Source organism: Drosophila bipectinata, chromosome XL (assembly GCF_030179905.1).
Source record: "Drosophila bipectinata strain 14024-0381.07 chromosome XL, DbipHiC1v2, whole genome shotgun sequence".
NCBI lineage: Eukaryota > Metazoa > Arthropoda > Insecta > Diptera > Drosophilidae > Drosophila > Drosophila bipectinata.
The window spans coordinates 864,041-888,573 of record NC_091734.1 but is presented as its reverse complement, the minus strand read 5'-3'; the positions used below and the strand labels follow the sequence as shown (position 1 = coordinate 888,573).

Here is a 24,533-nt window from a genome sequence, read left to right as displayed (position 1 = left end):
CCATGGAAAAGTAAAAGCAAACAGTAAAAAGAAAATAAAATAAATAAAATAAAAGTAAAATAAAGGCTGGTTGAGGGGGAAAAGCTGCTTCAAATGGCAATTGACTGTGAACAGTTGTGCATATAAATTGGGGCAGAAGGCGATGAAGATGCACAGATACAGATACAAATACACGGCTAAGGATACAGATACAGATACAAAGTGGCAAGGATACAAGGGAAAGGGTGGTGGTGGTGGTGTGCTGACAGGCAACCAAAAACGAGATCAAGATTTGTTACGTTTCCATTTCCGTGACCATTTGCAACAATTCTTCTTCTCCCTTGGTGTTTATCCACCTGCCACTTTCCATACAGACCCCTGACCCCACTCTCTCCCCAAGACTTTCCCCCACAAGACTTTCTCCTTGGCATTCTGTGTGTTTATTTGCGTTAACATTATTTGTACACACGATTGCCTTTTCGCATATTAAAGACGAATTCATAATAAATCCAAAGACTCCATATCTTTGGCAATAATCAGATTGCTTTTCTGTTCTACCGTTTGTCTTCCGTTATCCTGACAGCCCATCACCATGATTTCCCCTTTAAACCAGGCCCCACTGTACTAGCCCAGTGGCCCCGCTACAAAACACTACTTAATTCAATGATAATTGAAATTATTTCACATTGCTTATCCCATTCACAGCCTCAAGTGCTATTTTGTACACTATACTCTCCTTTCTCCATATAGAATAATTTGCATATATGTAGGTCCTTGTTCTGGTTCAGCCTGGTATACTATACTACAAATAATTTCGCAATTTTCGCGGCAACAACAAAGGCCCCGGGAATTTAGCTCTGGACTCTGTGTGTGGAGTGGCCTGAAACAATTCCGGGGAATTGAGTTGGAGTTAATCAGGGAGCATTATCCCCGGAATGTTCACCGCACTTCAGTGCCCAATTTACGCCCCAACGGGCAGTCAAAGGACACAGCCGATGCCCCCAGGATCAGATCAGATATGTATATATACTATATATGCATATATATAGAGAGTGGGAGGTTTAGAATTGGAGCAGAAGTGCTGGAAAATAAACAGAGGCTTGAAGAGGGCTACTAGGCGGTAAAGAGCTTTAATTTTTAAGCAAAAAGATAGTTAATTACTTTTATTATTAATAGGGTATTATATTTAAAAAATTTAAAAATAAAATAGAAAGAAATGTCTACCATGCTAGGCCTTAAATATTAAACCTCATAATGCTCCTACTCCCCTTTATGGCTTAAACCCCGTTTAAAGGAACTCTGAGTATCCTACAATGAGTCCAGAACCCTCGCCCTTTCCTAGGAGGTCCTGAAAGGACTAAAGACTCCGCCTGGACATACTTCAAGCGTTTAATATGCAACGGCATATAACTTTGTCAAACAATTAAACAATTTTGGTTGCAAGGAGCAGGCTACACAGCTGAGGGGCTAAGGGGCATCCTCTCTACCAGCTGCGGCCGCTGCAGAGGATGTTTAGTGCCACGCCCACATTCTTGAGCAGGCTGCCCCAATCGATGCTCGAAAATAGCCCCTTGGCCGGCGAGTCCATGTTCCTGCCGGTATTGTCGGCCACCTGATTGGATCGTTCTGTCTGGAGGATGCCCTCCTGCTGCCACTCGCCCATCAGCTCGCGGAGATTGGGCCTCTGGGACATGGCGACAGTGTAGATGAGCAGATAGCACACCTGGAGCCTGGCCTGGCGGATTTGGCAAACGGCGACGCAGCGCAACACGGAGCCGCACAGCGATTGGCCCCAGCAGGCGCAGGCGGGCGCCCGATCACACGCCACATTCAGATCCTGCTGCAGTTGGAGTTCCTCTTGGCCCGGATCCTCCGGAGCACAGATCATCGGATACAGGGCATCCATTTCCCCGGAATAGAAGAGCCACGTCGACGGGGTTATGCCGTAGGCGGCGCAGACAGCCTCGTTGGCGGGGTCGCCTTCGACCTGGGAGTCCGGCCCGCCGCCCACCACCTGGAACACCAGATTGGGCGCGTCCAACGGCCGTTGGCCCACTTTCGCCCACACGTGCGACCGCTCGTGACTCCGCAGCGGGCGCAGGTAAGGAGTTCTGCTCTCTATCAGCACCCAGTGGAGCAGGGCCACCCGCTCGTCCGGCAGCGGGCCCCAGGGCATGTGCTTGGCTTTCAGCTGGCGCCGCAGCTGCAGCATGTCCGGCAGATTGCTGACCGCCAAGGTCAGGCCGTCCAGCTTTCGCCCGACCAGGGGCGGACGAACTGTGGGCGGAGCACAGGCGCGGAACAGGCTTCGGCTGCGATAGCTCATCACCGAGGCGACGAACAGCATCCATTTGGCGTCCACGCCAATGAGATTGTGCTCCAGGAGTTCCCGCAAACGTTCCATGGCTCGTATCTGAGAGCAAAAACATAAAAGCTGGGGAAGTAAGCCTAGTTGGACTCCAACTCACCTGCCACGCACTGAAAGGAAGCGCTATGGCCGTTTCCGGGGTACTCGGGCTGATAGAATCTCGATCCTGACGAGCATGCTCATTCTGATTGTCGCCGCCCGAACACCAGGTGGACCACAAGTTGTGTCTCCCCTCCAAATCATTCAGCCGGAAGTAGGAGCTGAATATGGACTCTGAAACGGTCTCAGAGATATAGCCACTCGAAGAGCTTGCGCCGCTAATGTTGCTTCTAGTACTTGAAGAAGATGAAGTGGTTGATCCAGGACCACCAATGCCTACACCATTACCCGAACCGGATATGAAAGCCTGCCCCGCCCACATGGGGGCGCGGTGGCTGAAGGTGGTGTCCACCCAGGGTGGAAGATCGTAGGCGATCGTGTCGAAGAGCCTGTGATAGGGCGCATTCGAGTGCATTGTGGACGTTCAATTTAGAAGGGTCGTGTCTTTTGGATTGAAATGTAACTCTGTTTAAAAAATATATATTATATTATGGGGGTTATTAGTTTAAAAACTCGTCGAGGGAATATCTGGGGTCTTCCGAAACAAACCGAAAAGTGTCACAAAATCTTAGAGTCTCCCACACGAGACTGGTGCTGGATCTAAGTGAAAACACCAGGACTACTGAGTTAGCAAAAAAGTTGATTAAGTCTTGACCATTTTTCTTAGCCCCTCACTCCCCTGACTTGGCTAAATAAATTAGCATAATGAACCGATTTTCCGCAACTATAATGAATCACTTAACCCGAAACCCGAACAAAAAACAAATGCCATCACTCCTTTTTTTCTTGGCCAAGTTTCTTGTCTTATCCTAGCTATATATAGATAGGATACACCCACACACATATATACATATATATATATATAAATCTTGAAGGCCAATTCTCGGCGGAGTTGTAGCCAACTAATTTTGGGACGCCGGGTCGTTCAATTACAAAACTTTTGCCAGCCAAGTTAATAACATTTATCGCCTCCCATAAACCATATACTTCTTGTGTGTATAGGTATTAGTATTGATGCTAGTGTGTGTGTGTGTATTAGTGCGTGTCCTTATGGGGGTTGGAGTGTGAAAAAGTTACTGCAACAAGTTTAACCTTTTTTCCGGCTTGGCAATCGTCTTGGTCCCGGATTGGCGCTTCCGGTTTGCCAACCGAAGAGACAACATTGACTTATTCCCCATACAAATTGAATCGAAATACACAGAGAAAAAGTATAGCTATCTTTAAAAGTCTTTAAATATTTAAATTAACTTATAAGCATAATAATTGATAGGTTTATCAAGCTCAAAGACCACTAATGGCTTTGGCTTTCAACTCGAATCCCTTTGAACTTGAGTGTAAGCCCCCATACTTTTCTTTCTCTGTAATCTTCTAACCTTACTTAGCTTAATAGTTTAGCAATTCCTTTAAGTACTTGAGTGTTGTCAGCGGCAGAGTGCCAGGACAGGAGGAGGACAGCAGAGGTGCAGGACCTGTTGAGGTGTCTCGCAGGATAACTGCGGTAATCTTTTGCAAAATGCATTCCTCCAATTGCATTTCGGTTTCTGGTCGATTTCGTGGCATCCGGTTGCCATTAGATAATTGATAACTGCCGCAAAAATTAATCCAAAAACGGGAAATGCTACATTTCCTCTAACTCTCTATCTGGCCATCTAAACTACTAAGATTTATTCGCTTTGGGCGGCAAATAGAAGATAGATGTTCCATAACCATAAAAACGGGGGGTTAGAGAGGTGTGTTTTAAGAGGAGATGAAGCTTAATATTCCTTTAGATTTTAAAGGACATGCAGGCAGCAAGGGCCAAAAGGTCAGGTCGAGTCATCTAGAAGGGAGGTGCTGGCCCTGGGCCATGAATGATTTTGATATTGATTTGGAAGCCAGATAACTGGGGGTTTATAGTTCTCAGACTAAGTAAGCCAAGTAACTATTCGAAAAAGCCAAATTTATAGTAGGCCTAGATATTAGAGTTCTACAAATACTAAGCCCAGAAACATCACTTCACCAAAGCAACTGAACAAAGCAAGACAGGTCTAGCTGATATACAGAACAAATACAAATTTCATCAAAATAAAATTAAAGAAATGGATACTTTCAAGATAATTAACAAGGGCCGATGCCGAGGCATCGTCAATATTACAAAGGAACCGGAATCGAAGCCGAAACCGGAACCGAAAGCGACCGAGGACAACCAAAAACAGAAGTCACCATCTAAAAGAACATCGTCGCCCAAAAAGAAGGCTCAACTTACCCCACAACAAATGGATATCGTCAACCAACATGTTATTGGAACATTTGGGCTTGAATTCGATCACAGTAAAGAAGACTGTGTTGAGATAACTGCTACAGTTCAGGAGCCGAAGCTACCCTCTACAGAGCCGGTACCTCCCGGCGAAGATAAGCTACATGAGCTGTATGTCTGCAACACCGACGGTGAGCTGGTGGCAACAATACCTTTTCTAGAAAGCGACTACCGCGAGGTCCTCCGCGAGGCCCTTGAGCAATCCCGGACCTCCGAACAGGGCAACCAGTAGTCCTGACGTTAGTTTTTCTTCATTCCTGAGAGTTTCTGTTTCATTGCCCTTCTAAAGATTTCCAAAATTATCAATGACCTTCTCTGGACCCGCACACACAGTCTACATATACATATATATCGTTTCGAGGACTTTCCATGGAGGGGACAGACCAATCCTGGGCCCAGAACCACCCCGAAGAGCCCTGAGCGGAAAATCGGATTTACGAAGAAACCTCTTTGCTGCCACAAACTTTCAAAATTCAATTTCGTAATTTCTATAATCATTTAATAGTAAAATCAACTGTAAGGCTTCGGGCATTTAAAATAAATTGTTTTGTTTCAATTCAATGAAATTTAATGGGACTACTGAGTGAAAAGTCGGAGGGAAAAATGCTAAAAATAATCTGAAAAATATAAACAAATATTATTAGCCTAGGTTGCCATTAGATAAGTGCCGCAAAAATTAATCCAAAAACGGGAAATGCTACATTTCCTCAAAGTCTCTATCTGGCCAACTAAACTACTAAGATTTATTCGCTTTGGACGGGAAATGGGATAATAAAATTTGTACTTACAAAGGACATGGGAATATAAATAATGTCGGGAGATAGGATTTAAGGGGATGTTAGGGTATAGATGTTCTGTAACCATAAAAAAGGGAGTTAGAGGGGTTTGATTTAAAAAGGAGATGAAGTTTTATATTCTTTTAGATTTTAAGAGACATGCAGGAAGAACTGGGCCAAAGGTCAGGCCGAGTCTTTAGAAAGGTTTATGGTCATAAAGGCAAGAAGTTAAAAAAAAGGTATCTTTGATTTAAAACGAAGCTTGTATACCCATTTTTTTAATTTCAAAGGACTCTTATAATCCTGTAGATTCTACAGAAAGTGAACAGTTTAGAAAAAAGTAAAAAGAGACAATTTTTAAGTCTTTATAAAATATATATGTGATTCCCTGTGATTCCAACGGACAGGCGGGAAGTTTATATTTCCCTAACTTTATTTAGAAAAAAAAATATATATATATAATAAGACCAATCTCCCAAGGACTCCTCTTAAAATAAAAAAGTCCCCCTCAACATTGTGGAGTTGAAGAAAATCTTTTGCTTTCACTGAAGTTTTTACAACTCAACTTGAGCTGAAAAATGGCTGAAATATTTGCCATCTAACGGCATTTTAAAGAGGGCCAAAACGATATGCAAAGCACTTTCTTTTCAGGTGAAAGTCTGGCGGAAAAAAAGGCACCCAGGTGAAAGGGCGAACAAGGGGCAGAAAAAAATAAAAATAAAAATAAAGACAAAAAATCGCATGCCTATGCATCGTTCCATTCTGTTTTATGGTTCATAAACTTTTGCTCCTTGGTGAGTCCTTTTTTTTTTTATACAGGATGTGTTTGTGTGTGTGTGTGGGATGCCTCTGCCTCCATCACCCATCACCCGGACCAGAGCAGGTTGAATAAAAAACTGATTTGTTTTTCCCTTTCAACGTTTTGTTGCCGGCTCTCGCACTGCCTGTCGGCTGATTTGTGCCATTTGTTGCCACCAAAATGTGGCAAGTCTGTGGAGTCCGTGTGTGTGTGGGGGGCGGGGGATAACATATGGCACACACTTGAAAATAATCAACATCATCATCAGCATCATCATTACACTGACGAGTTGTTAATGATGAACATAATGATGACAGCAGCCCCCACCGAACTGATGAGAAACGCTTTGGGCCAACAAAGTTGTTAACATAAAATGGCTCACTGAACCAGGCAAAAAAAAAAATCACCCATACACATAAGCATATTTTTTTTTCTTTTTTTTTTTATAAAAAAATACAACTTTTTCCATGAGATTTCCTTGGAGTGGTATTTACCTTGCCGTGTCCGTTTAAACACTTACACCTTTAATAGTCCGCATCTGTCATTGCAATCGTTTTGGTTTCTTTTGGTTCTTCCCATAAATATAAACATGTTTACTGAAAAGAAGAAAAAGAAAAATCTCACCGCATTCACATCAATTTTCCGGCTGTATTATTGATCGAAAGGAAAAGCCAGACCCAGAGCCACGGCCAGGAAAAATGGTGAAAATTTCATTAGATTTTTGCATTTGAAGAAGGTACGAGAATAAAAAAAAGATTGAGGGTTGGCTTTTGAGGGGTGACTTTGGCCTTTTTTTGTTGAGGGAGAATTTAAAAACTTTTCATGTTTTCCCTTTCCCGTTTTTTGGTGCTGGCCCTGGGCCATGAATGATTTTGATTTTGATTTGAAAGCCAGCCAACAGGGCGTATGAGAGATGCTCGTAGAGTACTGGGGGTTTATAGTTCTCAGACTAAGTTGGCCAAGTAACTATTCGAAAAAGCCAAATTTATAGTAGGCCTAGATATTAGAGTTCTACAAATACTCAGCCCAGAAACATCACTTCACCAAAGCAACTGAACAAAGCAAGACAGGTCTAGCTGATATACAGAACAAATACAAATTTCATCAAAATAAAATTAAAGAAATGGATACTTTCAAGGTAATTAACAAGGGCCGATGCCGAGGCATCGTCAATATTACAAAGGAACCGGAATCGAAGCCGAAACCGGAACCGAAAGCGACCGAGGACAACCAAAAAGAGAAGTCACCATCTAAAAGAACATCGTCGCCCAAAAAGAAGGCTCAACTTACCCCACAACAAATGGATATCGTCAACCAACATGTTATTGGAACATTTGGGCTTGAATTCGATCACAGTAAAGAAGACTGTGTTGAGATAACTGCTACAGTTCAGGAGCCGAAGCTACCCTCTACAGAACCGGTACCTCCCGGCGAAGATAAGCTACATGAGCTGTATGTCTGCAACACCGACGGTGAGCTGGTGGCAAAAATACCTTTTCTAGAAAGCGACTACCGCGAGGTCCTTCGCGAGGCCCTTGAGCGATCCCGGACCTCCGAACAGGGCAACCAGTAGTCCTGACGTTAGTTTTTCTTCATTCCTGAGAGTTTCTGTTTCATTGCCCTTCTAAAGATTTCCAAAATTATCAATGACCTTCTCTGGACCCGCACACACAGTCTACATATATATACCTAAGTTACGAGGACTTTCCATGGAGGGGACAGACCAATCCTGGGCCCAGAACCACCCCGAAGAGCCCTGAACGGAAAATCGGATTTACGGAGAAACCTCTTTGCTGCCACAAACTTTCAAAATTAAATTTCTTAATTTCCATAATCATTTAATAGTAAAATCAACTATAAGGCTTCGGGCATTTAAAATAAATTGTTTTGTTTCAATTCAATGATTTAATGGGACTAGTGAGTGAAAAGTCTGAGGGAAAAATAAAATCGGAGGGATAAAAATTACTTGATAAATATAAATAAATATATTAATTTTAATATATTTAATATATTTTCCATTAAACCAAACCCAACCCATTATAAGCTTTAAAAGTCTCTTTCGTAAGCGATAATTGAGGCCTGCCAATAACTCTCAACATATATCCTCCTACCACCCTGGCTTAGGGCTTATATTCAAATATATTTTCATACAAATATACACTGTATATGTAGATTTGTATATAAAACGACAAGACCCCAAAGAACATGCTATCAATTTTATTTTTATTTATTTTTTCGGCCCTGCCCCTGGAAAGCGTGTGCCTCGCATTTGTTTGCTCTTGGCTCAGGCTGAGCATATTTTGTAGCTCGTAAAAGTTTTTGATATAAAATGTAAACAAAAGCGAAACGCCATCACTGCCAACATATAGCGACCGGCACTGACAGAAAAAAGTAAAAGGAAATTTTAAAAAATTTAAAAGAAACTAAAAGATAAAGAAACTTCTAAGAAGCTATTTCCTGTTTTGAAAGCCAAGAAAAGTAACTAAAAACACTCAAAGGAAAAGCTTTTTAATATTTATATATAATTTTTTGTAAAACCTTACAGCCTTTTCTCTCAGTGCTTTGCTCACTCAAAATTATGGCGCGTTTTGTAACCAGCAAGAGGCCAAAACGAGTTTCGTCTTTTGCTTGTTTTTGTTGCGGCTTCTGGTTCTTTTTTCCCCCTTCTTGTTGTTTTTTTGGCCTGTTTCCCTTTCCTTCCGCCATTTTGGGTGGCTCCTACTATGTGCCTGTGTGTTTGCTTTGGTGGATGTGTGTGTGTGTGTGTGAGTTTGTGCTCAACGAGTCCTTTCAATGCTCGATGCTCACGCAATTGCACGTATTAATTAAAAAGTTCAGGGTCAGGCCCCATCAGACAGACATCAGCTGGCTGAACAAGGGCCTCCCCCTCAAAAAAAAAAGGGGTCAACGGCAGGGTCAGGTCAAGAAAAGACAGGGGTAACAGGGACCCTAACCCTTCAACACGAATTATTTTTAGAAGGGCCAACAGTTTCAGTCAAGGGAGTGTTGGTAGCTGCTTTTTTATGATTTGTTTACCTTGCCCTTAAAAATTTTGTAAGCAAGTTTGTAATGATTAGAAATTATTATAAAAACTCCATAAAAATCTGTAAATACCAAACAAAAACCATAAAATAATATCCTTATGTATTTTAAAAACTAAAATATATAAACTTTTAAAGTAAAAACATTACAAACCATTTAGGGAATTGGTCAAAAGCAATAATAGTAGCTTGTAAACAGGCCATTTATCAGAAACTGTTGCCAAAAAAAACTCCATAACCCAGAAAACAAGCAAGGACTCTCAAAGGACATAAGTACACACAACAGAACACAACCCAACTCATACAAATACACATACATATACACTGAACAAAAAGACAGGGGCTCCACGCAAAACTGTGCGTAACTATAATTAATTTCATTTTAGACTGGTTAGCAAATAAACGAGCAAACGATGTGGTGGCTTGCTTAGCTCTTACGAGTCACCCACCGAGAACAACCCAAAAACAGTCCACTGAACCATCCGGCAAACAAGTTGCCCATCCAACCACCCATTTAGCCACCCACCAACCAGCCCATTTCTCCACCCACTTGGCCAACCGTCCTCCTTTCCATATAACCCATTCCCCTCCTTTTTTGAACGAGACACTATTTTTGACATCGCTCTTGTTGCCATGTTGTTGGCACTTGACTGCCCAACTTTTGGCCCTGCCACTGGCCACGCCCACTTTTTTGAAGACTACCACACCGCCGCCCACTTATGGTAACTGTTGCTCATGTTGCGGGATTTCATTTTGAGTCTTTGAGTTTGAGTTTCAGTTTTATTTGCGGGTGGAGGTTGGAGGCTGGGAATGGGAGTGGTAGTGGAAGGATGCCTTTGAAGGGTTTTCTGGACAACCCTTTGTTGCCCTGCAACCCTTGTCAAAAATTTCAACAAAATTATTGATTCAACTTGAATGCCAAATCATTTTCCATCTTCCATGCCAGAAAATAAGCAGGAAGAGATGAAAAAAAAAAATAACCTAATCGCCTGGAACTCATTAAGTTTCGTTTCCTTGCGAAATATTTTTGTTTGCCGACTTGGGCTCGTTTTGAAATTGATTATTTCCCAGGAAGATGGTTGGTAGATGGCTTCTCTACTAATCAAGGGCATTTCCAAATTCCGAAATGGTTCAAATTCCAAGCAAAGACACTTGAAAAAGTCTCAAGATGTCTGAAGGTTTCAAATTGGATGTTTGTCTTTGACGAGAAATGGGGGAATGGCTTTAATGAGGATTTGCATTTCAACTTCAAACTTAATATCCACCTCAGAAAAGCTTACTACTAATCCCTTAAAAACTAAACCACATTGGAAGACAAAATACCTTAAGCAATATACCCTTAAAAAAAATGTTTCTTTTTTAACTAAACTCAATCTTTAACCAAAAAACTTTCCCCAAAAAACCCTTGTTCGGCAAAAATCCTTTTTCGGCCACCCAAACTAATGAAACAACTTTTCAACAAAAGGAACCAAAGTTCTCCACTCCTGCCTCAGGAATTTGTTTAAAAATCTATATAACATTTGTATATATATATTGATAAGCATATGTAGGTTAAGAGGGGGAATGGGTAAATATTTTTCTGCGTGACCTTGCTTAAATAAATAAATGCAGGATGGCAAGGAAAGGGATAAACCCTCTCTCTCCAGTTCGGAGCTCAAGCATAAAGCCCCCTGATCCGAAACTACTCCACAGTTGGTTGGGCTGTAAGTCATCCCAAGATGATTCCATCAAATATGCATGGCCCATCATCATCATCATCGCCGCCGCCGCCGCCATCATCTCATCGCAACTAACTTATCCACCATCTCATCGTTGTCCTCATTCTGACCTCATCCTGCGTCCTGCCTCAGTCTTCGTCCTGCTGTCCTTCTTTACAGTCTCCATCGGTATTGGCATCGGTTCTCATCCAGTTCCGAGCTGTCCATTTGAATTATGCATGCATAGACAGCAGAATTCGACCAGGGACGGGGGAGTGCCACAAAAAAAAGGGGGCGTTTATAGGGAGGACAGGGTGGAGCTTGTCAGCACCACGAAAGCGCAGCGTGGCGCCTAGCAAGGAAATTAGATTTCCCCTACAACAATGCCAGCCAGCGAGGGGTATTTGTGTGAGGTTACACTCAGAGAAAAAAGTCCCAGTCCTGGTTGTGATAATTTTTTAAAAAGATCAAACAGATTTCTTTAATTAACTTAATTTTTTAAACTCATAAGCCCCTGCTATTATTAAAAAAAAAAAGCCCCAAATTTCTTCACAGTGTATGTGTATTTAGGTTGCATGTTTGTATGTGTGTGTGTGTGTCCTTAAAGGACAGTTGGACCAAACGGCTTAAGTGTTTTCCCAGCGCCTTTTCACTCGATTTGCATAATGGTCGCGGTCGGCCCTGAAAAGTATGCTACAACTTTTTATCAACTTTGTCAGCGGAAATTATGCTCAGCACGACTTTCTATATAATTTATATTATATGTGTGGGGTCACTTACCCTTCGATTATAAAAAATACAAAAAACTTTAATGTGTGTGTGCAAGAGAGAGGGGATACTGTAAGAGAGAGAGAGATGGTAAATATCTCACCTACTATACCTACACATAAAAACACACTTTAATTATTTATTTATTCAAATGGCTGCCTGGCTTCTAAGCCGAAAAGCCCTTTACAAAGCCAAGCAAACGAAGCTCAAATAAAGGGGATAGAGGAAATGAATGGGGAAATGCAGGAAAATGAGAAGAAAGGCACAAAATCAAATAAGAATAAAAGTGAAAGTGAAAGCGAAAGGCAAAAGCAGAAGCAAAAGCGGGCATTTCTCTTTAACTTTCCAAAGGGGGCCAGGCCAGAAGCAAAGAAATTGAAAGTGGCACGCGTAAATTACTTAATCCTACTTTCCAAGTACTTACGTTGAACGCAACACACACACCCATACATACATACACCCGCAGCTACACACACACACATACTTAGACACCGGGGAATGCCTACACGTACTTTTTGGTCCTTTGATCTAATTTACCAAACATTTTCAGGTATTCCAACTTTGAATGCCAAAAACGAAACCCAAGATGATGACAAAAAAACCCAAAAAAAATAAAAGCAGGGAGTAATAGACAGAGAGAGAAAGATGATGAGTGAAAGAGAAGGAGAGAAAATAAAATGAAAATTTTTAAATGAAAATGGCCTCAAGTATTCGGAGGACTAGAGAACATTCAGACATTTCATGTGTCTCCGCCAGACCTTGGCAGTTAATCAATGAATTACTGAGCCACCCACCTCAGCCAGAATCACCTGGGCTAGACCATGCCACCCCACTCCCTCACTCCCCCCCGCCCCCTTGTGGCCTTTTTTGGTCCACGGCAATTACATCAAAAGGAAACTGTTAGCAGAAGCCCAAGCAATATTTCAGAGAGGGCCCCCTCTCCGACAGCCCGACAGGACCTCTAAAAATTAACTAAATAGCTGACGAAAAAAAAAAAAAAAACACAGCCAACCACCCTCATAGCCACCCCTAAGCTCCCCACTCCCTTGGCATTTTCCCTCTCTCTTCTGGCAACATGAAAAGTCACTTAGAAAAAGGACCTCCAAAAAAAAATAGAAAATAAAAAGCAGCTGCCCAGTGTCCGGCAGGTGCCAAAAGTCTCTGAAATTCTTGCTTTCTTTTTCGGAATTGCATTTTATTGCCAGGACAACAATTTACAAAAAAAATAAAAGGTAGAAAAAATACAAAAATAAAAAAAAGAGCGAAAAAAAGAAGGAAAAATTGTGAATAGAACCGCAACGTCAAATGCTGAGCATTTAACTAAATTGTTTCATTTAGCAAACCGAACAAAGTGGAACTGTTGGGAATAAAATGTTGAAAAAAAAAAAAAAAACAAAATAGAACAGCCACAGGACGAGAAAGCAGATAAATGAGTTCTCAAGGATAATGCAGATTAATGGACCTGGGGGGGATTAAAGCTTATCAAATTTTATTGATGCCGAGACAACATGGAATGAATATTGAAAAGACACGAAAATGCTAAATTATGGAAAAAAATCAATCAAATTAATGTGGCTTATTACAAATTGTTTTTTGAAATACTCATAATGAAGTTTTTAAGGGATAAGCCTTTAAACTATTAGTATTGTGACTTGAAAGGTATAAAGTCAGAGAGCTTTATGAGCTATACTAGCTTTCAAAAACGCAAAAAAGTGGTTTAGCAGCCAACGCTTTCTTTCATTTCCTTTGCAGCTGATGTGTTGCTTTTCCATCAATTCGCGAATGAAAAGTGACATGCACTGAGAAAAAACTGTAGGCAATGCTACATAAATATATTAATCTTAAAAATTTAAATTTAAAAAAGAAAAAAAATAATAGACAAGTTGGGAGGATTATAATCCAGTTTCAAGACAATATATGATAATTCCCGGTACTGCTCTCATCTCTTTTTAATTCTTTTTAGTTTTTAAAAGATTATAATGCTAGAAAGTATATAATTTTTAAAATTTAAAAGAAAAATAAAACACATCCTTATCTTTCTCTATAAAATCTCCCTTGACCTGTTCTCAATTTCCGTGAACTCTCCGGCCGTGTCCGCGTGCAGCTGGTACGGCTTAGCCACAAAACCGGACAGAATCCACGGCCGGAGACTGAGACTCGGGACGAAGGACCGAGACGGAGCACGGGAACTGCGGAAAAGTGAGAAAATTGAGTTGAAAATTGTTCGAGGCACACACTTCAGAGGGAAAGCAAATTGACAGCCGGGACTGTCAATCAGCCGGTCGCCCACTTGAGCCTGCCAGGTGCTCCTTGCTTCTTGCTCTCCGTCCTCTGCCTCTGCTCCTGGGTTGTCCTGGCTACGGTTTCAGCTTCAACTCGTGCCACCTTTAACCCCTGTTGTCATCCACCCACCCTGCAAAAAAAAAAGTATAACATGATGACGATGATGATGACGAAGATGATGAATCCTGATGCCAGCAACTGCCAGATGCTGTTGTGCACTCGAAATTGATTAAGCTTCTGCTGTTTTCTGACTTTCTGGCCGAAAAACTTTTAGCCAAGTTTTGAAAAGCAGATTGCAGTTGATACAGACAGATAGATACTTCAAAAATGCAAGAAATAGTTTCGGGGTTTTGGCGCAAAATTCGTGGAAAGTTTACTCACAGAAATGTGCTTTAGGTCCTGACTGACAGAATCCTTCACAAAGAGTTACTTCTAACTTTGTGCAGATTGATTTCTTGACAAAAAAAAGAAACTAGAAACATAGTTCCCTACGTAAAAAGTACTTCCAGTCTACAACTAGTCTTTCGTCGATTTACAAATTTTTAATTTGTTTCCAATTTTCTAAAATGGCATTAGCCGATGTTTGTAAGATCACAAATGCCTCGTACCTAAATGTCTAAATGCTAGCACCAGCAACTTCCAGGATCCCTACAACCTGGCGCCACCGCCTCTGGGAGTGCATCCCACCACCAGCATGAACTTCATTAAAGCTCATGCCGAGAAGACCGGCATCAAAATCGATTCTGATCACGGAACCACCACCGTCGGTATGCACTACCAGAGCGGCATTATCCTGGCCGCCGATTCCCGTACCACCTCAGGCTCGTATATTAGCTCGCAATCGGCGAAGAAGATCGTCGAGATCGGGGACTCCATGCTGGCGACAATGGCCGGAGTAAGCGCCGACGGTGCCTACTGGTTGCGGGTCCTGAGGCGGGAGTGCCGCCTCTACGAGTTGCGCCACAAGGAGTCGATGTCGGCGACCGCCGCCAGCAAAATTCTCTTCAATATTTGTTACAAGCACCGTAGAGACGGCCTGGAAATGTCCATCCTGCTGGCCGGACCCGGGCGGGTCAAGGACGAGCTAGAGCTGTACTACGTCGACTCGGACGTTTTGCGCCAAAAGGGAAAGCTATTTAGTATAGGCAGTGGATCAGATTCAGCCTATGGGTTGCTGGACTCTGAATACGAATGGGAGTTGGAGGACGAGGCGGCCCACGAGATGGTGCAACGAGCTCTCTATTATGCTGCCATGAAAGACGCCTATACAGGCGGCTCAGTTGTAGTCCATCTGGTGACACCGAAAGGTTGTACAAAAATGTCCAATACGGACTTGGCGGAGCTGCACGAGAAGTACCAGTATCTTCTAAATGGCGAAGAAGATACCGATTCTGATCCATTACCTGCTCCTTCTCAATAGCATGTTTGTTCTGGAAATATTTAAAAAATTATTAGTTTGTTAGAATTTGTTTGTTAGGGAGTTTTTCGGTTTCGAACCATAAACTTTTGGCCAAGAAACTTGAGACTTTCTCTTGATTGCCTGCGAGGCTTAATTCATCTGCCATTCCGGGCAGCTATTTGCTGAAAAAAAAATATATATGTTTCTCGAGGCTTAAATGGAAGCCAATAGAATTTTAAATCAAAGAATAGAACTGAAAGCTCTGGGGCTTGGTCTGGTGGGGAATTCGTGTAATAAATTATTTAAAAAACCAATAGGAAAAATTCTTTAATAATCTTCCCTGAGAAAAATGTTTAAAATGAAAACAAACTACAAATTTCAACAGAAAACATTTCAACAATATTAGCCATTTATTTAATTAATTTTAATAAAATTTATATTTTACTTTGGCATGTCTTGTGTTAAATTTTTTTTTACTTTAAGAACTTATAAATATTAATATATTAATATAAAATATGAATAATCCATTATAATATTTTTAGGAATATCCCTAGTAGCTTAGTGACCCAAAAAACCCTCAAAATAATTATTAAAAAACAAAACCTCCCTTGTACATTGAGAAATGCATATTAATTTGAAATATCGAACCCCATCCAATAATTTTAAACCACCAAATACTTTTTTCTTCGATTTTTTCCAGTGTATCTCTGTGTCTCTGTGTGTGTAGCAAACCAAGTACAGTTAAACCCATTCAAAAATATTACCAAACCAAAAATAAAAATCCCGCCCCATCAACAAAATTATATATATATATAAATATTAACTATATGATATAGTCACCCCAAAAAAAGATATCCCGAAAAAAATCCCATATTTTTTCCATTAGGAAAAAAATATATATTTTAAAATTTGAAAAAAAGAGAAAAGAAAATACAAAAAGGAAATACGAGGAAATCAAGGATCTGAAGGGCCGCTGGAAGAGCCGCAGGAACGGCGGCTGACAAGGATAACGCTACCAAGTTAATTGGCTGAAAGGATCGAAAAGGATCGAAAACATGCGCCATGTCAAAACTGCGGCATTACAGGTCCATGGATCAGCCCAGCACATCCTGCGTGGTCATACGCAAAAAGTTAGCACAATTTTCAAATTTTAAATCAAAACTAAAAGCTCAGGATAATGAGACAAGCTTTGCATTGCCACTTTCCTTTTGCCAAAAAAAGCTCTACACCAGCTTTCTCTCTACTCTGCTCTTAAACCTTCGAACTTTCTACAGCTTTCTTCTTTCTTCAACTGCACCAACAAAACAAAATATATAAAAAACTTTGTATATACAAATCCAATAAACTCACCTTTCACCTTTCTTCGAACTTTCGCTTGAAGCTCTCTCCATTTATTGCATGATAGCTTTTGCTTTTCAGATTTTCTGGCTTTTCTCAGGCTTTTGTCGGCCATTGCATGCCTACAGGTGAAAGCCTTTCACTCGCGAGAGCTTTCCAGCCAGCCAGCTAAGCCGATTCCAAAAATAACATCTTTCATTCAAACACTTGGTCCTTGCATGTCCAAGTCACTTCTTCATTTTCCGATTTTCTCCTCCATTCTTCCTCAAAATTTTCCACTCCAGATCGCTTTCACTTTGTTTCCTGCCTGCTTTTCATTTAATTTTAAAAAATAATACATTTATTTCTCCAGTTTTGTGCGCGTCATGTGGAAATTTGGATAATACGACTATTTTAATGAGTGCACTAATCCTGTATCCTTATTTTTCCAGGACTATGACAGCCATTTGCTTTGTCTGCAACCTGCCCATCATGTCACACCAGGTGGGTTTGGTGTGGCAGGGCGGCAACGGCTGGGACGATCTTGTCCGGGAACAGGTAAGCTTTGGAAAAAATATTGGAAATTCAATAATTCATTTAAGATTAATAGGTCCAATCATAAACATTGAAAATTAGCTTCAAGTTCACTTCCAACTTTGTCCTTGAACCTTGAAGTTATTTCCGAGACTTATTTTTTGAGACTTCGATTTCCCTCATTCTGCATCAAAATCCTGAGACGAAATATTTTTTAGATTTTTTGTCCATTTTTCCTGATGGGACCCCTGGAAATGTGGTTTTCCCCTATAGGGCTCACTGCGATGGCTATATCTTCCCCAATTCTCACCCGATTCTCAAGCGGAGTACCTTAAACGATTTCTAGGTCGATTCTCCACCATTCTGCATCAAAATCCTTAGACAAAATGTTTTTTCGATTTTTGGTCCATTTTTCCCTATGGGTCCCCTGGAAATGTGGTTTTCCCCTATGGGGCTCACTGCGATGGCTATATCTTCCTCAATTCTCATCCGATTCTCAAGCGGAGTACCTTAAACGATTTCTAGGTCGATTCTCCACCATTCTGCATCAAAATCCTGAGACAAAATATTTTTTCGATTTTTTGTCCATTTTTCCTGATGGGATCCCTGAAAATGTGGTTTTCCCCTATGGGGCTCACTGCGATGGCTATATCTTCCTCAATTCTCATCCGATTCTCAAGCGGAGTGCCTTAAACGATTTCTAGGTCGATTCTCCACCATTCTGCATCAAAATCCTGAGACAAAATATTTTTTCGATTTTTTGTCCATTTTTCCTGATGGGGCCCCTGGAAATGTGGTTTTCCCCTATAGGGATAATTGCGATGGCTATATCTTTCCCAATTCTTATCCGATTCTCAAGCGGAGTACCTTAAACGATTTCTAGGTCGATTCTCCACCATTCTGCATCAAAATCCTGAGACGAAATATTTTTCAGATTTTTTGTCCATTTTTCCTGAGGGGTCCCCTGAAAATGGGGTTTTCCCCTATAGGGCCCACTGCGATGGCTATATCTTCCCCAATTCCTTTCCGATTCTCAAGCGGAGTCTAGGTCGATTCTCCACCATTCTGCATCAAAATCCTGAGACAAAATATTTTTCAAATTTTTTGTCCATTTTTCCCTATGGGTCCCCTGGAAATGTGGTTTTCCCCTATAGGGATAATTGCGATGGCTATATCTTCCTCAATTCTCATCCGATTCTCAAGCGGAGTACCTTAAACGATTTCTAGGTCGATTCTCCACCATTCTGCATCAAAATCCTGAGACAAAATATTTTTTCGATTTTTTGTCCATTTTTCCTGATGGGGCCCCTGGAAATGTGGTTTTCCCCTATAGGGATAATTGCGATGGCTATATCTTTCCCAATTCTTATCCGATTCTCAAGCGGAGTACCTTAAACGATTTCTAGGTCGATTCTCCACCATTCTGCATCAAAATCCTGAGACAAAATATTTTTTCGATTTTTGGTCCATTTTTCCTGATGGATCCCCTGGAAATGTGGTTTTCCCCTATAGGGCTCACTGCGATAGCTATATCTTCCCCAATTCCTATCCGATTCTCAAGCGGAGTGTTTTAAACGATTTCTAGGTCGATTCTCCACCATTCTGCATCAAAATCCTGAGACAAAATATTTTTTCGATTTTTTGTCCATTTTTCCTGATGGATCCCCTAACGGGTTTTTCCCTATAGGGCCCACTGCGATGGCTATATCTTCCCAAACCTCCCCGACTCTCCAATAATCTGCTTATTTTAGACTAAATAAACATCAAATCCCCTCCTATCATCCATTTAGCTGGAGGAGTCCACTATACGACAGCGTTTGGGCGGTCGTCGAGACTCCGCCGCCCAGATCACCACACCGCCGAGCACCTCGCCCCCGCCGGGACTGCAGCGCCGGCGCCGCAGTTCCCTGGCCCAGCTGACCGACATCCTGCGCGAGTGGAGCGGAGGCACCAAGCAGCAGCACCACCAGCAGCAGCAGGCCCAGCAGCAGGCGGCCCGCTCCAAGGCCCAGCTGAATCGGCGAGAGACCCTGGCGGACCTCGCACGGAGCCTGCCGTGGCGCACCTCCACCACCACGGACGCCAGTACTGGGGCAGGCGGGGGATCGGGTGGTGGCACCACCTACATAGCACCGAGGAAGCGCCGGGAATCGAGCGCCGATTCCGGCATACGGAGCATGCGATCGCGACGGGACTCGAATACGGCGGAGTTCGTCCGGCACTGGAACAGGCGAGAGAGCGGGGCAGTTGAGGAGCAGCAGCAGACCAGCACATGCGTCTCCGTTCCCGTCGTCGTGGAGTGCACGAAGAGCGTGAGTACCGATTGACCTTTCAAGCTTTCGACCTTCAACCCTCCGTGATCTTGAGCTTTTTTTCTGGCCACGATGGGACCTAATCTTGGCCAGAAAAGAGAGACTCGAACCCTTGAAACCTAAGCCCCAAACCCTAACCAGGCCCCCATTCCATCCCATCCCCCGCAGGCATCCCGTCGCGGTTCCGGGGAGAGCTACCTTTCCAGCAGCCGGCGGGACAGCACTGTGGCTGGGCGGGTCACCACGCCCCCGCCCCCTGGCAAATACCAAATGGGCAAGAAGCGGGACTCGCTGGCCGCCCCGGAGTTCCCAAACTTCCGGCAGGAGCAGCGCCCATCCACCAGCTCCGCCGGCTCCTGCTCCGACCACTCCACGTCCCTGTACCACCAGCCGAGCACCAGCACTCACCACCTCCACCTGGCCCATCATGCCGCCCTGCAGGTGGACTCCGCCTGCCAGGCCCTGCCGCCGCCGACGATCATCACCAGTTCGGTGACGCCGCCGGCGACAAGTCCGACCGCACCGAAGGGACGCCGCGATTCCACGACGCAGTGCGGCCGCGTCAACCGGCGCGACTCCAAGGCGGGCGTCAGTCCAGAGCGGGCGCCACGTCTCCAGCGTTTGCAGCGCCAGGCCACCGCTTTCGACGAGGGCTGCCTGCCGGGCGGTGGCAGTAGGCGTGGCTCGCAGCCAGCCCTCAGCCCGGATCCGCCGGAGGATTGCGAAAGGCGGACATCGCGACGGGACTCTCTGTCGCCGGACAGCGCTTCACGGGGCGGACGCCGGGATTCGCGGACTCACCTGTCGCCGGATCGCTCCCACGAGCGGGACGGCAGTCCTCGGCGGCACACCCTGCGCCGGCAGAGCAGTTCGGCGGCCCGCTCGCCACGCTCCCCGGACTCCAATAGCTGCTGCTCGTCGCGGGACCCCAGCCCGTGCTCCCGGCCACCCCCACTGCCCACCGTGGAACAGAATCAGCGGCCGGCCATTCGACGGCAGTCCACCACCGAAGAAATCCTGATTGCCCGGGGCTTTCGGCGTCAGTCCACCACGGAGGAGATGATCCGGTGCCGAAATTTTCGTCGCCAGAGCTCCCAGAGCGATGATGTGTGCCGGTGGGTTTAAAGAATTAAATATTTTATTTTTAATTATTTTAATAATTATTTTATTCCTTTAGATATCGCGGCAGAAGAGACTCTTCGGCCCAAATCATAGATGGCACCATCGGCACTATGACCGTGGAAACCACTAGCACTTTTTTTGACTCAAGTACTCAGACAGGTCAGTTTTAAAAGAAATAACATAAAGTATTTAATTATTTTTATAATACAGATATAATATAATCAGAGGGGATATAAGAAACCTAAATTCTTAAGCCAAATAATCCATAAAATATTCAAAAACCCAAAATATATATCTCGCTTAACTTTACTAACTAACTTTAGTAACTCTCTTGCTTAGTTTAAAACAAAAACTTGAAAGTTGTATAATACCTTTAAGAATCATAAACCATAAAAAGGTACTGCGAATGTGGTGGGAAAACCTTGTTTTAAAATTTCTATAGCATACATTCGAGGGCACAAGTACGCTTTCGAAGCTTGCCACATCCTTGCCCCATAGGCCGTAAAGCTTTTGAAAGACCGCCATCCCGATGGCAGGAAGTAGGTCAGTCACAAGGCTTGAAATACATGTTCGAATACAGACCGCCTCGCGAGTCCTGCCAACCGGATGTGAAAAAGCTTTCCGCCAGGAGCTTGGCTCTCAGCTTTTGTAGATGTCCTTGTGGTTGTTGGCGGAAAGCTGGCAACAGCTGATATTTAAGCCGAGCAGCTGTTCGCTGGCCAAGAGCTGACAATCCGGGCCAATAAACCGGAGTTGGCAACGGACGTAGAAGCTGAAGCGGAGACGCTGACGCTGACGGTGACGGGACTCGAAGACGGCGATTCAGTTGGCGTTGAGGACGCAAACGTGCCACAAGCAGCACCATCCGCAACGAAAAAAATACAAAAAAAAAATACCAAAGAAATTGCAACACACGACAGCCGGCGATTCAGAGAGGCAGGCCGTAGTAGCTCCGTGTATTCCATCCACCACCACCCGCCACTCTGCCACAGCTACCACTTCATCATCATCAGAGTCCGGAGTCGGGACATGTATAGATAGTCGTTGTCGGTGTGCCCTCCCCCCCGCCCCGCCAACTATATAGCCGCCGCTGCTGATACACCGCGAGAAACTCCAGCCTGGCCAGCTCTGGCCTGGAATTTGGGAAAAGCGCGAATTTCGTTGGCGGCCATTGCGCATAAATGACTCTAGTGTGCGTGTAGCGTGTACGTGTACCGTATACCGTGTACGTGTACGTGTAACGTGGACGTGTGCGTGTGCCTGTGCGTCCGTGTTTCGTGTTTTTTTTTTGTGCGACAGTGTGTGTGTGTGTATATAATATTATTTTTTTTTTTTTTTGTATTTTTTTTGTACGCCCATCCCGCTTGTACTGCCACAGTTCTGCCACTTTTTTTTTTGCTGTGTGTGGAGAAGACTTGCCATTGAGAGATTGCAGTTGTTGCAACTGCCACAAGTAGAAGCAGCCAGCCAGCAGCCGTCACAACAACAACGAAAAGCAGCGACGTGGCCGAGTACGTTGACGTTGGCAGCGACGGCGGCGTTGCTGCCCCGCTGCGCAGTCGACGCCAACAGCAGCAGCAACAGCAGCAACACCATCAGCAGCAGCAGTCGTCCGCGGCAGCAGCATCAGCAGCAACAGCAGCGTCGAGCAGCAGCGCCAGCAGCAGCAGCAATCGCAGTCGCAGCGGTCTGTATAACCGATATCTCATAAATCCATATCCTTTCGAGACTCTCTGTAATCTGTACGGATAGTATGCAACAGGATATGGGCTAATGTTGCGCGTATCCTTTGTTTATTTGGCTCGACGCTTACTTGTTGCATGTGGCAGAAGGGTGTCGACAAAGGGCAGCTTGCAACGCTGGGGGTTATCACAACTTTTTTTTATTAAAAAGGCTTCCCAATGACTTTTTAAAGTTCGTAGGCTTATTTTTATTTTCTTTTTAAAAACTTAAAAATTTAATTTATTTTAAGCTTTACTATTATTTTAAGAATATTTTAAAGTGTTAATTATATGACTTATTTAGTATTTAAAATTCCTTAGTTAAGTTCCTAAATTAAGGTCCTAATTTATAGTTCTGATTAGGAAGAAAAAGAAACATAATTATAATTTCAAGAAATCAAGTTTTAAGCTAAAAACTGTCTAAAAAAAATGTCCACGTCTTAAAAACCAACTAAATCAAGGCATATTTTTTAAAATATAAACTTGAAACTCTTCTTAAGTTTTTCAAGTATATTTTTGTGATCTGGATTTCACCCCAAAAAAAAAAAAAAAAACCCCATAAGAGCTGCAGTTTTGCCCAGAAATTTCTCAATTGAAAGCCAAATTGGCAAGAAATTTTTGGCAAACGCACCAGACCCAGCCACGCCCCGCACTCCAGACCGCCCCCTCCCCCGCTTTCTTGGCCTGGCTTTTAATGAATGAAACTGCACCGAGTGGCTGTGCCTGCCAGTGTCTGTGTGACAGCCAGTAAATGAATGAAATGAGTTCTACTTTCTCCCACTTTCTCCGCTGCCATTCGGCAGTCTCGTTATGAATGAAATGCGAAATGGGAATGCGTAGAAATCGAGAGTCTGTTTTCAATCCAGTGACTAGTCTCTGTGTTGCAATGAAAACAAGAAGACCAGAATGTCCCAGAGACGACGACCATTATTCGCCATTTTTTTGCGTCCATGGTACGAATGTGCAACAAGTTTTCTTCGCGAAGCAAGCTATCCTGGTTTTTTTGGCAAACTTTCGTAGAACATTTTGTGGCATTGTGGCAACGGTTGGCATTGGTGGCATTGAAATGCAAAAATTTATTGATTAAAAGTTGTCTGCCACTTTGGCGGACGCGGGGTGTCGGTGATAATTTATTGTTGGCGAGGCAGCTGGCGAAAGTGTGTCCTGTATGCCTCATTTAATATTCAATCTACGGGCGGAATATCCGAATTATGAAAATTAGTTTCCTTGCTTCGGGGGGGCGTTAGCTCATTTCTTTCTCGCAGAAAATCAATGAAATCCTTTTGTCAGATAATCAGATACTTTAAGCTACGAAATTGAGGAGCATCTTAAAGTTTCCCCCCGAAACCAAGGCTCAATTATTTGTCCTGCCAGGGATTTACGATTGGAGGAGATGTCCTGCCAGACGGTCGACATTCGTTCACTAATTAATACCAAGTGTAAGGACACTCACACACACACAAAAAAAAGAAGCAAAAGGAAAGCCAAATCACTTGAATCAATTAAAGCAATTAGTCTCTGGTTTTGGCTACCAATTTCATTTATCTGTCTTCTGACACAAACGAAAAAACAAAAAACAGGACACCCAGAAGTCAAGGATAATCAGCATTAAAGTTAAAGCATTTTTAATCCATTAAGTTATAATAGTTGGGGGCTATATAGTTAATCAAAAGAACACGGCAAAGGATTATCAAGAACAATTGGCAATTACCATTGGCTGGTAGTCCAATTAGTATCTCAACTGCCCATCGATTACATTAATTTTTATAATTGCGTTTTTACGATATACGAGAGTATGCACGAAAAGGCAAAAGCAAACAGGGTCGGGAAACAGGACTCCCAGAGGTTATGGCTAATGGGTCACGGGTCAGGGGTTGGTTTTTCTGCTTTTGTGGCACGAAATTAATGTTAATTTATGATCAAACATACAGGTCAGAAGGGGAAAAATATAGAGAAGAGATAATTTCATTTAGGTTCGGTTCAATGGATTTAATTTTTAAAACCCTTCCAATAAGTTTTACC

At 43.1% G+C, this 24,533-nt stretch overlaps 4 protein-coding genes across 9 annotated transcripts in view; 3 read left to right on the top strand and 1 right to left on the bottom strand.

Moving 5' to 3' along the window:
* The window catches only part of rsh (radish), a 94,054-nt gene that overhangs the window by 25,532 nt on the left and 43,989 nt on the right, over positions 1-24,533 (top strand). For 3 of the 5 annotated variants that reach the window (XM_017235137.3, XM_017235134.3, XM_070279681.1), the window contains exons 2-6: positions 16,206-16,635; positions 17,275-17,380; positions 19,147-19,668; positions 19,837-20,783; positions 20,846-20,949. In XM_017235137.3, the coding sequence (XP_017090626.1) occupies positions 16,568-16,635; positions 17,275-17,380; positions 19,147-19,668; positions 19,837-20,783; positions 20,846-20,949 (1,747 nt within the window). In that variant the 5' untranslated portion in view covers positions 16,206-16,567. Of the gene's footprint in view, positions 1-16,205; positions 16,636-17,274; positions 17,381-19,146; positions 19,669-19,836; positions 20,784-20,845; positions 20,950-22,133; positions 22,478-24,533 lie in introns of those variants that run through there. The other 2 variants (XM_017235135.3, XM_017235136.3) reach the window with 2 other exon arrangements.
* LOC108121183 (protein mono-ADP-ribosyltransferase Parp16-like) lies at positions 1,350-3,064 on the bottom strand. Of its 2 annotated transcripts, XM_017235142.3 has the most exons (3): positions 2,996-3,064; positions 2,448-2,911; positions 1,350-2,392 (listed from the first exon to the last, which is right to left on the bottom strand). In XM_017235142.3, the coding sequence occupies exons 2-3, from the start codon at positions 2,859-2,861 to the stop codon at positions 1,463-1,465; spliced, it is 1,344 nt and encodes a 447-aa protein (XP_017090631.2). In that variant the 5' UTR covers positions 2,862-2,911; positions 2,996-3,064; the 3' UTR covers positions 1,350-1,462. The 2 variants fall into 2 exon arrangements, with proteins under 2 accessions (XP_017090631.2, XP_017090630.2); XM_017235141.3 differs by having other exon boundaries at positions 2,448-3,045.
* LOC122321066 (uncharacterized) lies at positions 7,330-8,218 on the top strand. Its single transcript, XM_043210199.2, has one exon. It carries the CDS (start codon positions 7,441-7,443, stop codon positions 7,888-7,890), a length of 450 nt encoding a protein of 149 aa, XP_043066134.1. The 5' UTR covers positions 7,330-7,440; the 3' UTR covers positions 7,891-8,218.
* Positions 14,599-15,788, top strand: LOC108121146 (proteasome subunit beta type-5-like). The gene is made up of 2 exons (XM_070279434.1): positions 14,599-14,691; positions 14,750-15,788. Exons 1-2 carry the CDS (start codon positions 14,686-14,688, stop codon positions 15,524-15,526), a joined length of 783 nt encoding a protein of 260 aa, XP_070135535.1. The 5' UTR covers positions 14,599-14,685; the 3' UTR covers positions 15,527-15,788.